Here is a 13,784-nt window from a genome sequence, read left to right on the forward strand (position 1 = left end):
AGGATCCCTGCTCGCTACCGCGGGGTTGAGCGTAAGGCCACACAGCCTGCAGCAGGGCTACCTGGCCTTCCCTGGCCTTCTAAACCTCCGTTCGGTCCACACAGCAGGCTCGAGCCGTCGCCAGGGTCCCCTGGCCCTCAGGAGAACACAGCGCTTAACGCACCAACACGCCGAAGGGCCAACATGCTCCAGGCCAATTTCCGGTCCTCTCGCGGGGCTTTAGGGGCTCACCCCATTGGCCAAACGACGTGCCACTCACAGGATTCATCCATCTCATTGGCTCCTCTTTGACAAGAACCTCTCCCTTTCTAGCAGCTTTGGTCTACAGAAGTTTCATCCCCAAAAGGGCGTTTGAGATGGGGATCTGGAAGTTAGGACTAAGCCTAAGCATTGAAAGTATTATGTTTCCAACATCTGAAGTCTGTTCTGTGGGCAACTCCCATAAATACATTTGCTCAGGGAGGTCAGGGTAGTTTAGCCGGTTAAGTGTCTGCCTTTTGCTCAGGTCCTGATACCAGGACCCCCCGGATGTGGAGTCCTGCATCGGGCTTCTTGCTCAGCAGGGAGTCTGCTTCTCCCTCTGCCTGCTGCTCCTCCTGCCTGAGTGTGTGCTCGCTCACTGGCTCGCTCTCTCTTACAAATAAACTCTTAAAAAAAAAAAAATTGCCCATAATGAAGTCGACTTGCCCCATCTTTCCCAGAGGATATAAGACTATAGGCAAGGGTAAGCTTGAGTTTACGTTCAAATACCTAATTATCTCTGAGCCTCGCTTTCTTTATAAAATAGGAATAAAAGCATCCGTTCATAGGGTGTATGGAAATGTACATACATTAATAAGATGATGTACATAAATTACCACAATAAGAAGGTTGCCTGCAATAAATGTTGCCTGCTATTCTTATTTATTGATGTCTGAATCTGTAAGCCAAGAAAAGCTTTCTCCAAACTATATAAAGGTATTAGTGGTTAATTTTGTAATTACAGAGTATTTTCACCCAAAGAAATATGGACTTCTCACCCTTCTCCAAACATTTTGGCAAATAACTATACACCCTTCCAACCCCAGGTTTTAGGAGGTGGTTGGGGTCAAGGTTCAAGAAACCTCGGCTGATGCTGTAGAGACAGGCAAATGCTCGGCATGGACTATCATTAGAGGCTTTTCCAAACCTCAGATTCCTCATACCTTGTTTTAATCCATACATTCAAGGACTCTCCTCTTGTCAAATCAGAATAGAGTTTGAAAAGTACTGGCGCAGGAGGATTTACAAAGCACGGATCTAACTGGCAAGATACCCATTTACTCTGAAGGTATTTTTTGTTTAAAGGTAACATTTTAAGTTCTTCTACTCTACAACCTTCCTACCTTTCAATGTTACTATTTTCTTCTATTACATAGTAGGTAGAATTTTGTTGCCCAGGCAACTATTAGTAGCAAGTACGCTCAAAAACAGCAATACAAATTGTTTTGTAACCTTAGTAAAGTCCCAGCTCCCTGTCCTTTTAGGTACTTTGACCAAACTTTTCATGAAAGATTCATTCTGTGCCTAGAAAACAATATCTTAGGGGGAGGATTCAGAAGATCTTCACAATAGCAATTCTCAGAAAATGTTCTGAAGCTGACAGTTTTGGAACATAAACCAGGAGCATCATTACAGAGAGTAATGGTAATATGCAGTACAAAGGGAGTATCTAGGGTCCCCTAGTTTTCTATATCTTGTGCAAGAGTAGGTGGCTCTGTACAGTGTTTCTAGCCAATTCATACATTATAAAGAAAAATCCATATGGTATTGGTGTTGAGTGGAGATAAAGACGGTCGTAGCTGTGTAAGGTGTGGACATCTGCTTAGAATCTTTCAAAACCTAGTCAACTTCTCCTGGAGTTTATATTCCCCATCGGGGTACTTCAATTGCTAATTAACCATTTCTAGGATATTGATTAAAAACAGCACACATACATCATACTGTTTTAAGTATTTAAAATTAAATTATCAATGATATTCTCATAATGTTCAGTTCTGTCCACTTGGCACTGCCAGGCTCTAAGGCTAGGGGGGAGGATGACCTGTAACTATAAGCAATCTGGATTTTTCCCAGGCAATCATTGTAAGGTAACAAAGCCCAAATACAAGGGTCAGGTGGAGATAACGGCCCGAATGCAGGGATGAGTCGGGTCAGGTGGAGACATCCAATCAGTAAAGCGCACACACTGTCTCCCTAGCTACCAAGGAGTGTGGGCCCCGCCTTTTGAGCGCCAATTCTGACTAAGGTGATAGGCTAGTTCAAATAGCTACTATGGGGTGAATTGTAATTCAATTGGCCACCCATGTGTGACCTAGCATGACTGTGCAGCTTTCTCTGTGTGTTACAATCTCATTCGCCACCTGTGTGTGGCCAGGCCCAACCAAATGGCCTTTGCTCTATAAAAGTTAGTCTGTGAGGCAGGGAGCGGTCGCCCTCTCTGTAAGGGGCGGCCCTGACCGGTCTGTTTGACAGTCGGTTTGATTCTTGATGCTTGGCGCGAAATAAAGTTTGGCTTGACCTTCGCTTTGTATCACTCTTGCTCCTTTGACCATGGACCCATTATTGGGGTACCCAACATCATGACTTCAAATACTCTGGCCCTTTGTCCCCGTAACTACTTCCATTCTGACCACATTTCCAGATTATTTTTGTTCATAAAATAAAGTCACCACCGCCACAGCAAGATCAAGGGCAGAAAATTACATTGCCTGTTTGGCCTAGAAACTATAGGGAGGATTTAAGTGGAAGTAGACCTATGTCTGCAGTACCTCTGGGTTCCAGGTAGGGGTAAATACAGATCCTCCCAGGAGAAATACAGCTTCAAACGGGCCCCAAAGCTCCCATATACAGTGTCAATAGATATGAGGTCACAAGAAAAATAAACAAATCACAAAACACATTAGAATCAAAATGGGTGAACTGTTCTTTTGTTTTTTGTAATTTAAATTTAAAATATACGAGTGCACATTTAAATACACACATTCACTAGGCTCAATTAGGAGACAAAACACCCCATTAAAAAGTAGAAGGTGGGGCTCGTGGGTGGCTCAGTCAATTAAGTGTCTGCCTTTGGCTCAGGTCATGATCCCAGGCTCAGCAGGGAGTCTGCTTCTCCCTATGCCCCTGGCCTCCTCCCAGCTCCTGTGTGATCTCTCCTTCTCTCTCAAATAAATAAATAAAATCTTAAAAAAAAAAAAGGGAGGTAAGTGATTAAACTGATCTTTCACCAAAGAAGATACAAAAATAGCTAATAAGCACATGAAAATATGCTCAATATCATTAGTCATTAGGGATATACAAACTAAAACCACAATGAGGTATCATTTCATACCCACTAGAATGGCTATAATAAGAAAAACAGATAATACCTGTCATGGTTAATTTTATGAATCAATTTGACTGTGCCATCTCTGGAGTGCCTAAAGATTTGGTCAAACATTATTCTGTGTTTTGGACGGGCTCAACATTTGAACTGATATCTGAATAAAGCAGACTGCCCTCTGTAATATAAGTGAGCCTCAGCCAATCAGGTGAGGGCCTGATTAGGACAAGAAGGCTAATTCTCTCTGGAATAAAAAAATTCCTCTTTACCTGCGTGCTTTTGAACTGAGACAGAACTTTTCCCCACCTTCAGACTCAAACTAAAACACTGACTTTTTCTGGGTCTTGAGCCCATTAGCCTTCCATTTGGAACAGCCATGTGTGTATCCTAATGGTTCTTTTTCTCCAGAGAACCCTGACTAATAACAGATTTTGGAACCATGAAGTGGGATGCTGTTGTAACAAGTACATAGAAACGTGACTTTGGAACTGGGTGGTTGATGTAGACTGGAAGAGTTTGGAGGTGCGTGCTAGAAAAAGCCTAGATTGCCCTGAAAAAAACTATTGGTAGAATTATGGATATTAAAGGTGCTTCTGGTAAGATCTCAGACTGAAATGAAGACCACGTTATTGGAAACTAGAGGAAAAGTGATTCTTGTTATAAAGTGGCAAAGAACCTGGTTGAATTGTGGTCTAGTATTTTGTGGAAGATTGAACTCATAAGCGATGAACTAAGCAAATTCTAAAATTTGCTTCTAAGCAAATTCTTAACTCTAAAATTCTAAGCAAAATGTTGAAAGTGAGACCTGACTTCTCCTTCCTGCTTCTAGTAAAATGTGAGAAGAGAGAGATAAATTGAAGGAAAAATTTAGTGAAAAGGAATCAGAAATTGAAGATTTAGAATGTTCTCAACCTATCTATATTGCAAAAATGAGAAAACTGGTTCTGGAGAGGACACCAAGGGTGTGGCTAGACAATCCACCCCATTAGGAGATTATCCATGATTATCTGTGGAGATAATCAGCTATCTCAGCAGAAGCTAGGAGTAAAGATGGGATTATATCCGCAGAGACACTGCCAGTTTGAATCAAAAGGAAAAGAGATGGGCTGAAAGAAAGAAGACTTTTGGACTTCTGGGACTCTAGAGGACAGGACAATAGAGCTATTCAGCATGACCTATCCTTTAAGAAGAGGGAAGAATAAAAAAAAGAAAGGATAGAACCCAAAGGTGACTCAGAGACCTTCAGGGCTGGCACTCCCACCCCAAGCCTGGGAGGCAAAGCTGTTTCTTCTTTATACGTTTGCAGCTGGAGAAGAGTATTACCTCAGGATGAATGAAACCTCACTTGTCACCCCTACCTGATTTAGATCCAGATGAGACTTTGGACTGGGGTTAATGCTGTAATGGGTTAAAACTTTGGGGGGGCATTGGGATGGGGTGAATACGTTTTGCATGTGAGAAGGACATGAATTTTGGGAATCCACAGAGCAGGAAGTTATGGACTGAATTTTGCCCTCCCTAAATTCTTATGTTGAAACCTGCTGCCGAATGTCACTGCATTTGGAGACAGGACAGAGATAATTAAGGTTAAATGAAGTCATAAGGGTAGAGGCTGCATTCTGATAGGATTAAGAAGAGGAAGAAACACCAGAAATGTCACTTTCTCTCCCTGCAAGCCAAAAGGAAAGACCTTGTGAGGACACAACAAGAAAGTGGCTATCTCTGGAGGCCAAGGAAGGCTTTCACCAGAAAGGAGTTTGCCAGAACCTTGATCATGCACCGCTTCTTCTTCTTCTTCTTCTTCTTCTTCTTCTTCTTCTTCTTCTTCTTTTTATATTTATTTATTTGAGCGGCAGCTGGGTGGTTCAGTCGGTTAAGCGTGGGCCTTTAGCTCAGGTTGTGAACTTGTAGTGCTGGGATCAAGCCCCATGGTGGGCTCCCTGCTCAGTGGGAGTCTGCTTCTCCTTCTCCCTCTCCCTCTGTGTGTTCTCTCTCTCTTTCTCTCTCTCGCTTTCACTCTCTCTCAAATAAATACATTTTAAAATCTTTAAAATTAAAAAAAAAATTTTTTTTAAGATTTTATTTATCTGAGAGAAGGAACACAAGCAGGGAGAGTGGGAGAGGGAGAAGCAGTCTTTCCGCTGAGCAGGGATCTGTATGTGGGGCTCTATTCCAGGACCCTGAGATCATGACCTGAGCCAAAGGCAGACACCTAATGACCGAGCTACCCAGGTACCCCTAAAAAAATTTTTTTTTAATTAAAAAAAAAAGATTGAGAGAGAGTGTGTGCGCACAGCGCACAAGTTGGGGGAGGGGCAGAGGGGGGAGACTCTCCAGCAGACTCCCTGCTAAGTGCAGAGCTGGCTTGGGGCTCAGTCTCAGAACCCTGAAATCATGACCTGAGCGGAAATCAAGAGCTGGTGGGTTAACCAACTGAGCCACCCAGGCGCCCCTTGAATGTCTGCGTTTAAGCACCGCCTTCACCACACCTCACATCTGTGGTATTTTGTTGAGGAAGATCTAGCTGCCTATAATAAATGTCAACAAGAATGCTGAAGTGTAAATAACTGACATTAAGCTTTTGATTGCTGAGGCATCCATTTCAAAGACATGCATCTCAAACTAATTTTATTGCCAGATAAACAACTAGATAAGGAGCCAGGCTGTCTGTATCCATGAAGTTCCCCTTAGGAAAGCCTTGTCCAACTCCAACTTCTTGAGTGCTCCTGCTTTTCCCTACCTACTCCCTATTTCCTGCTCTTATGTTTTGTTTTTGTTGAAAAATTTTTTTTAAGATGTTATTTATTTATCTGTGAGAGTGAAAGAGAGCACAAAGCGGGGAAGAGGGGAGGCAGAGAGAGAGAGAGGGAGAAGCCAACCCCCAGCTGAGCAGGGGGGGCGGGCATAACTCTGGCTTGATCCCAGGACCCTGGGATCATGACCTGAGCCCAAGGCAGACATTTAACCAACTGAGCCACCCAGACACCCCAAAGATTTTATTTTTAACTAATCTCTACATCCAGTGTGAGGCTCACACTCAAAACCCTGAGATCAAGGGTCACATGCACCACCAACTGAGCCAGTCGGCCACCCCATGCTCTTATGTTTTAAATACACCTAATAAAGAGTAATCCCACAAAAAACCCACCCTTGATCCTAATAAGGACAGAACCCCAGGTCCCCCACCCCCACCCCGCCACACACACACACCTCATCTCTCTCCTTCCTCTCTGTCCCCTAGACCTTGCTGTGTGGCTCTCAGGCATACTGTGTACCCTCCAGGACTTGTGGGTAATAAACTTTGGGCTTTTTTTTTTTTTTAAGTCCCTTAATGGTTGTTGCTGAAATGGGTCTTGCAATCCTAAGAACCACAATACTGGCTCTAGTCCAGGAAATATCTGTGGGGTTTTGCCACAAGTAGTACAGTGAATGCCAGGTGCCCCCAGGCATTCCTAGCTGAAAGCATCACAGTCAATAGGTTAAGCCTGACGCAAAATAGATGCGGTGAAACCAGAACCCCTCATACAGTGCTGCTAGGGATGTAAAACCGTGCAGCCACTTTGGAAAACATTTGGCAGTTTCTCAAAAAGTTGAACAAAAAATTACTGGAGGAACCAAAAACTTCACTTCTTGGTAACTACCTAAGAGAAATGAAAACATATGTCCACACAAACCGTGCACGCGAATGTCATAGCAGCATTACCGATTAGAGCCAGAGCTTAAAAACAGCCTGAATGTCTGACAACCGGAGAATGGATAAGCAAAATGTGGCATATCTAAACAATGGATAAATTCAGCAGGAAAAAGGAACAAACTATGCCACATGCCATGGATGAACTTCAAAAGCATTATGTTAGTGAATGAAGCCGGACACATACCACATATTATATGACTCCATTTCTAGGAAAAGTCAAGAAAAGACAAATGGGGGACGCCTGGGTGGCTCAGTTGGTTAAGCAGCTGCCTTCGGCTCAGGTCATGATCCCAGTGTCCTGGGATCGAGTCCCACATCGGGCTCCTTGCTCAGCAGGGAGCCTGCTTCTCCCTCTGCCTCTGCCTGCCATTCTGTCTGCCTGTGCTTGCTCTCTCTCCCTCTCTCTCTCTCTGACAAATGAATAAATAAAATCTTAAAAAAAAAAAAAAAAAAGAAAAGACAAATGGGTAGAAACAGAGTATAGAAAAGCAGTTGCCTGGGTCTGGGAGTAATAATGAAGATGAACTATTATTAATGAACCCAAGGGATCTTATTAATGTGATGAAAATGTTCTAAAATTGATTTATGGTGATGTCTGTACCACTCAAAAAATTTACCAAAAATTCTTGAATTGTACACTCGAATAGGGTCAATTTTATGATATGTAATGTATACCATAATAAAGCTGTTTTAAATACACACATTAGGAAACAAGCAGAAACTGCAGTGAATAGAATCGGACCCACAAATATCTCAAAACAAGGATCACTGGACACTATAAATAAATCTATGTTTTAAGAAGTAAAAAATGACAATTAAAATCACGAGGAAAGAGCAAAGTCTATCAAAATTAACTAGGCAGACTTGAAAAGAACCAAAATAGAGCTTCTAAAAATGAAGAATATAAAAATTGAAATGAAACACCTAGGGGAGAATATGACACAAGAGAGCAGACATGGCTGAGGGGGGCCCATAATGAATCACTAGGGTAATCTGAAAGAATTACCCAGAATGTAGCACTGATGGAAAATATGAGAGGTTGAGACACATGGAGAACAAAGTTAGAACAAAAGATCCAACAGACTTTGAGCAGGAGGAAATATAGAGAAAAGAGGAAAGATACATTTAAAAGAGTTAATGGCTGAGAATTCTTCAGAATTGATGAAGGATACAAATCTCTGGAATCAGAAGCCCAAGGAATCTCAAACAGAAAAGTAAAAAGAAATCTACACTTAGCATCACAGTTGCACTGCACAATATCAAAGCCAAAGATAAGATCTAAGAAAAAACACATTCCCTACAAATGAAAGAAAATTGGCTCAATACAAGAAGCCTTGAAGACAGTGGTATGATATATCCACAGGCCTGAAAGGTTAAGGAAAAAACAACAACACATTGCTGTCAACAGAGAAATTGCATTATCTAGTGAAATTTTCTTTCCAGAACAAGAGTAAAATAAAAATTTTTGAGAGAAACACAAAAGAGAGATTGACCTCCAGCAACTAAATAATTTCTAAACACTAAAATGAAGAAAAATGAAAAATCTGAGAAAAGGAGTCATAAAGTAGTTGGCTGAATAAAATAATAATAATAGGGGCACTTGGGTGACTCAGTTGGTTAAGCGGATGCTTTCAGCTCAGGTCATGATCCCAGAGTCCTAGGATCCAGCTCTGTTCCCTGCTCAGTGGGGAGTCTGCTTCTCCCTCTGCCTCTCATCCCGTTCGTGCTCGTGCTCTCTCTCTCTCTCTCTCAAATAAATAAATAATTTTTTTTAAAGTAGTAATAATAATGTCTAATAGGTGGGAAACCTAGCAGGAACTCCTCTGAAGACAGAACCCAAGATAAAAGTTTCAGTGCCAGGATTTTATTGGTCTGTGTGTGATCCCAGGGAACAAGAGTAAGGGATGGAGAAATGATGGAAGGCAGGAGCGCTCAATCAAGGATACATGATTAATTTGGCCACTGCTACAAAGTTCTGGTTCTTCCATCACTCAGGACCATTTGAGAAACCATATGATGTACATATCAAGACTACTCATCCTGGGGGATGTTCCCGCGAAGAGTACTTGGGATGCATGTATCCATTGATTCTCTCCTCTTCCTTGGTCAAAGGCTCACCTCAAAGAGTGTTAACCCCTTATATTTTCTAGGTGCACCATGGTGTCCCAGTGCTCTTCTATGCCTTGGCGTCAACATAGATGCCTCAGTATAGAAGGCAGGAGATGCACAGAGCAAGCCTGAGGCTAGGCATTTTCAGATTCTATCTGTGTAGACCTGGTAAGTGCCCACAGAGATGTTTACCACAGAGCGGCTATATAAAGAGAGGTAAGGCTGAGAGGATCTGTAATGAGGCATAGAAGTATTCAATACAGTGAACTTAAAAAAAAAAACAAAACAGATTTCGAGGGTGAAGAAAAAAAACATATAGGGATGCCTGGTGACTCAGTTGCTTAAGTGTCTGCCTTTGGCTTTGGTCATGATCCCAGGGTTCTGGGATCAAGCCCTGCATCGGGCTCCTTGCTCAGTGGGGAGCCTGCTTCCTCCTCTGTCCACCCTCTGCTCTCTCTCTGTCTCAAATAAATAAATAAATCTTTTTTTTTTTTAAAGAAAAATTACATATAAGTAAAGAGGATGTTAATTTGAATTAAAGCATTATAAAGTTCTGGAGGAGGGTAAAAATAATTAACTCTACACTCTGTAAGTATGCATATTAAAATTTTTAAAAATAATTTTTATGGGGGGTGGCTGGGTGGCTTGGTCAGTTAAGTGCCTGACTCTTGATTTCGGCTCTGGGTCATGAGATCAAGCCCTGTGTGGGGCACCATGTTCAGTGGGGAGTCTGCTAAAGATTCGCTCCCTCTCCCTCTCCCTCTGTGCTCTCTCTCTCAAAAAAGTAAATAAATCCTTTAAAAAATCATAATTTTTATTGGAGGTGCCTGGGTGGCTCAGTAAGTTAAGCATCTGTCTGTTGATTTTGGCTCAGGTCATGACGTCAGGGTCATGAGATTGAGCCCTGCATGGAGCCTACTTAAGATTCTCTCTCTCTCTCAGGGTGCCTGGGTGGCTCAGTGGGTTAGGCCTCTGCCTTCAGCTCAGGTCATGATCTCAGGGTCCTGGGATCGAGTTCCGCATCAGGCTCTCTGCTTGGTGGGGAGCCTGCTTCCTCCTCTCTCTCTCTCTGCCTACTTGTGATCTCTGTCAAATAAATAAATAAAATATTTTAAAAAAAAAAATTCTTTCTCTCTCTCTCTCTCTCTCCCTCTGTGCCCCCCACCCCAGCTCATGTTCTTTCCCCTTTAAAAAGATATAATAGGGGCGCCTGGGTGGCTCAGTGGATTAAAGCCTCTGCCTTCCGCTCAGGTCATGATCCCAGGGTCCTGGGATCGAGCCCCACATCGGGCTCTCTGCTCTGCCGGGAGCCTGCTTCCTCCTCTCTCTCTCTCTGCCTGCCTCTCTACCTACTTGTGATCTCTGTCTGTCAAATAAATAAATAAATAAAATCTTTAAAAAAAAAAAGATATAATAATAATTTTCATTGAAGCTTAATTAACATAAATTTAAAATTTTAATTAAAAACGAAGGTATAATCGAAATAAAACTTTATGTTAGTTTTGGGCGTACAACATAATGATTTGATATTTGTATACACTGTGAAATGATCACACAATATGTCTATTCAACACTTCTCACCGTATACAATCACAAAAAACAATTCTTCTTGTGATGAGAACTTATTTACTTTCTCAGCAACTTTCAAATACACAATACAGTATTATTAACTGTAATCAGCACTCTGTACATTAAATCCCATGACTTATTTATTTGATAATTGGAAGTTTGTATATTTTGACACTCTTCATCCATTTCTCCCAACCACCATCCCCTTCCCCATCTCTGGCAATCACCAGTCTGTTCTCTATATCTAGCCCATTTTTTTTTAAAGATTTTATTTATTTATTTGAGAGAGAGAGAGTCTGCTCGGGCACAAGCAGGAGGAGCAACAGACAGAGGGAGAGGGAGAAACAGACTTGCCTCTGAGCAGGGAGCCTGATGTGGGATTTGATCCCAGGACTCTGGTATCATGACCTGAGCCAAAGGTAGACATGTAACCGACTGAGCCATACAGGCATCCCTTGCTTGTTTTTTAGATTACACACGTAAGTGAGATCATATGGTATTTATCTTCCTCTGTCTGACTTAGTTCACTTAGCATAATACCCTCTAGTTCCACGCATGTTGTCACAAATGGCAGGACTTCCTTCTTTTTTATGGCTGAATAATATATATGCACGCATATGAAGTTGCAGATCATATGGATCATGTGGTAGTCCTATTTTAAGACTGCTTCTCTCCACCTGTTTTAAGAAGCATTTAAGGAAATAAAATGCATATATTTCCAATCAGTAAGAAAAAATGAGAAAAAATTCAATTAATCCAAACAAAAAGGCAAGAAAGAGGAGCAATAAATCACAGAAAAATCTGGACAAAGAGAAAGTACCAATTAAGTGGTAGAAATAAATTGAACAGTATTAGTAATAATGATAAATATAAATAGACTGAACTTTCCAAGTAAAAGGCAAGGCTTATCAGGCTAGATTTAAAAAACAAAATCCAGGGGGCACCTGGCTGGCTCAGTGGGTTAAAGCCTTTGCCTTTGGCTCAGGTCATGATCTCAGGGTCCTGGGATCAAGCCCTGCATCGGGCTCTCTGCTCAGTGGGGAGCCTGCTTTCCTTCCTCTCTCTCTGTCTGCCTCTCTGCCTACTTGAGATCTCTGTCTGTCAAATAAATAAATAAAATCTTTTTTAAAAATCCAATAATATGACATTTAATTAAATAGAGATAGACACAAAACATAATAATAGAGAAAGGTTGGAAGTCAAATGTTAAAAAAAGAAAAGAAAAAGGAATCTTGTGCTGCTGTATCAATTTCAGCTAAAATAACTTTAAAGTGAAAGTATTACTAGGGAACAAGTGGGTCAATGAATAATGATGGAGGATTCAAGGAGTTTTAACCATTCTGAAGTTATATGCACCTAATAACACAGCATCAAAATACATAAAACAAAAACTGATGAATAAAAAAAAAAAACCCACCGACAAACTGGAAGTTGACAACATACATCTCCCAGTAATTGATTGATCAAGCAATCCAAAAAAACAGTAAGGTTAGGGAAGACTTGGATAACACAGATCACAGGCTTTATTGGTTTTGTTTATGTGTTTGCTGTTTAACAAATACCCATATAGAGTTTATTATGTAGCAGGTGCTATTCTGAAAGAAATTTTGTCAAGAACTGGAAAGAAAGGGTTCTTATCTGAATATCTTCCAGAGGCAAGGTGGTGTCATTGATCACTTCAGCTAAATTCAGGGACAAATTTCACAGTACTTTTTCTAATAGGACAACTCCTATCATGAAGATAACTGCCTACAGCATGCACATGAGTAACAAGCTGGTTATCTCCAAGTAATAAAGGACATCCTCATTTTGAAGAGATCTCTGCTGTTGTCTGAGAGCCACAGGACCTACTGGTAGTGTTCTTACGGTCTCTTATTACTCACCATTAAGTGCAAGTCACCATGATCTGGGGAGGCAGGCAAGTTAACGCCTAGCTTCCATGAACCAAAGGTGTTCACAGTGCTCCTAGAAAAAAAGAGCATGATTTCCAACTGCTGGGTCCCCCAAGTAGGACCCTACCTCAGTCAGGGGTTCAGGCTGATAATATCTCCAATGTAGCCTGCCAGCAGGATTGTAATCCTTAGGGTTCTAAGTGTTGTTCCAAGAATCAAACCTAGCCCTTGTTTCTAGAGGGACTGCTAGGCGGCAGTCAGTTTACCCTCCTCTATCTGTCCACACCACCAGCCAAGTGGCATTCATCCATCCACCACACAAAACACCATCCATCCATCATGGGATAACTGATCAATGGCTAGGGAATGATGGTGAGATCCAGAGGTGCTATTGGGTGTTTTGTGTGGAAGGGGCAGCGCTAGGAGCGGATTCTGCTTTTTCTGATAGACTCTAGCTAAGATTAAAGGGAATGGTGATCGAATGGGAGGCCAACTTAGCAGTCAGTTCAGTGTCAAGGGCTTGCAACAGGTGGAGAGAAGCAGGATGCTTTTCTTTTGTGGGGAAGCTCTAGAGGCAGTTCTGGAAGACAAAGATCATTAATGTCCTGCCCTCTCCCATGCCTTCCACAGGACTGAAGTGGTTCCTCCCTGGTGCCTAATTCATCATTCTCCCCCCACTGTGTGCCACTCCAGTAACTATAAACTTACTATTTGCCACACCCAGACCATTTGTCCAGAAGGATCCGGTACAAGAGGGAGAAGGGTATTTTTATAAAATTTAATCAGTTGTGTTCCTAGTGTCTGAGTAATTTCTTTCACAGCAACTCAGGACAAAAGAAACACTTAAAAGTCCCATTATTAATTTGTCAGGTCCAAATATCTTAATACATATTTATTCTGTCACCGCTTTATAGCCATTTGAAAAAATAATACATATAAATGGAAAGAAAAATAATACTTTTATTCTATTTTTAAGCAACCATAATTACTTGCTAATGGGACATGCTGGGTACTATATGTGTTCTTAAACCTTGGCATCAGATTGAAAATCTCTCACACAGTTAGTGCCTTTTATCACAGCAACAGCAGGAAACCCAACTTTGCAAAGACACGACCCTACTAATAGTATAATAATTCAATGTTGGAACCATGATCGACTTTATACCAGTGGTTCAGT

At 41.6% G+C, this 13,784-nt stretch overlaps 1 protein-coding gene across 1 annotated transcript in view; it reads right to left on the bottom strand.

The window, feature by feature from the left end:
• LOC111156370 (piwi like RNA-mediated gene silencing 2) overlaps positions 1-12,697 on the bottom strand; it is an 87,513-nt gene extending 74,816 nt beyond the window's left edge. Inside the window, exon 1 of the mRNA XM_022517200.1 lies at positions 12,599-12,697. Within this exon, the coding sequence (XP_022372908.1) occupies positions 12,599-12,697 (99 nt within the window). The remainder of the gene's footprint in view (positions 1-12,598) is intronic.
• Between the last annotated feature and the right edge of the window lie 1,087 nt (positions 12,698-13,784).

The sequence above is a fragment of the Enhydra lutris genome, unplaced genomic scaffold (genome assembly GCF_002288905.1).
Source record: "Enhydra lutris kenyoni isolate GAN:26980312 unplaced genomic scaffold, ASM228890v2 scaffoldscaffold3, whole genome shotgun sequence".
NCBI classification, from domain to species: Eukaryota; Metazoa; Chordata; class Mammalia; order Carnivora; family Mustelidae; genus Enhydra; species Enhydra lutris.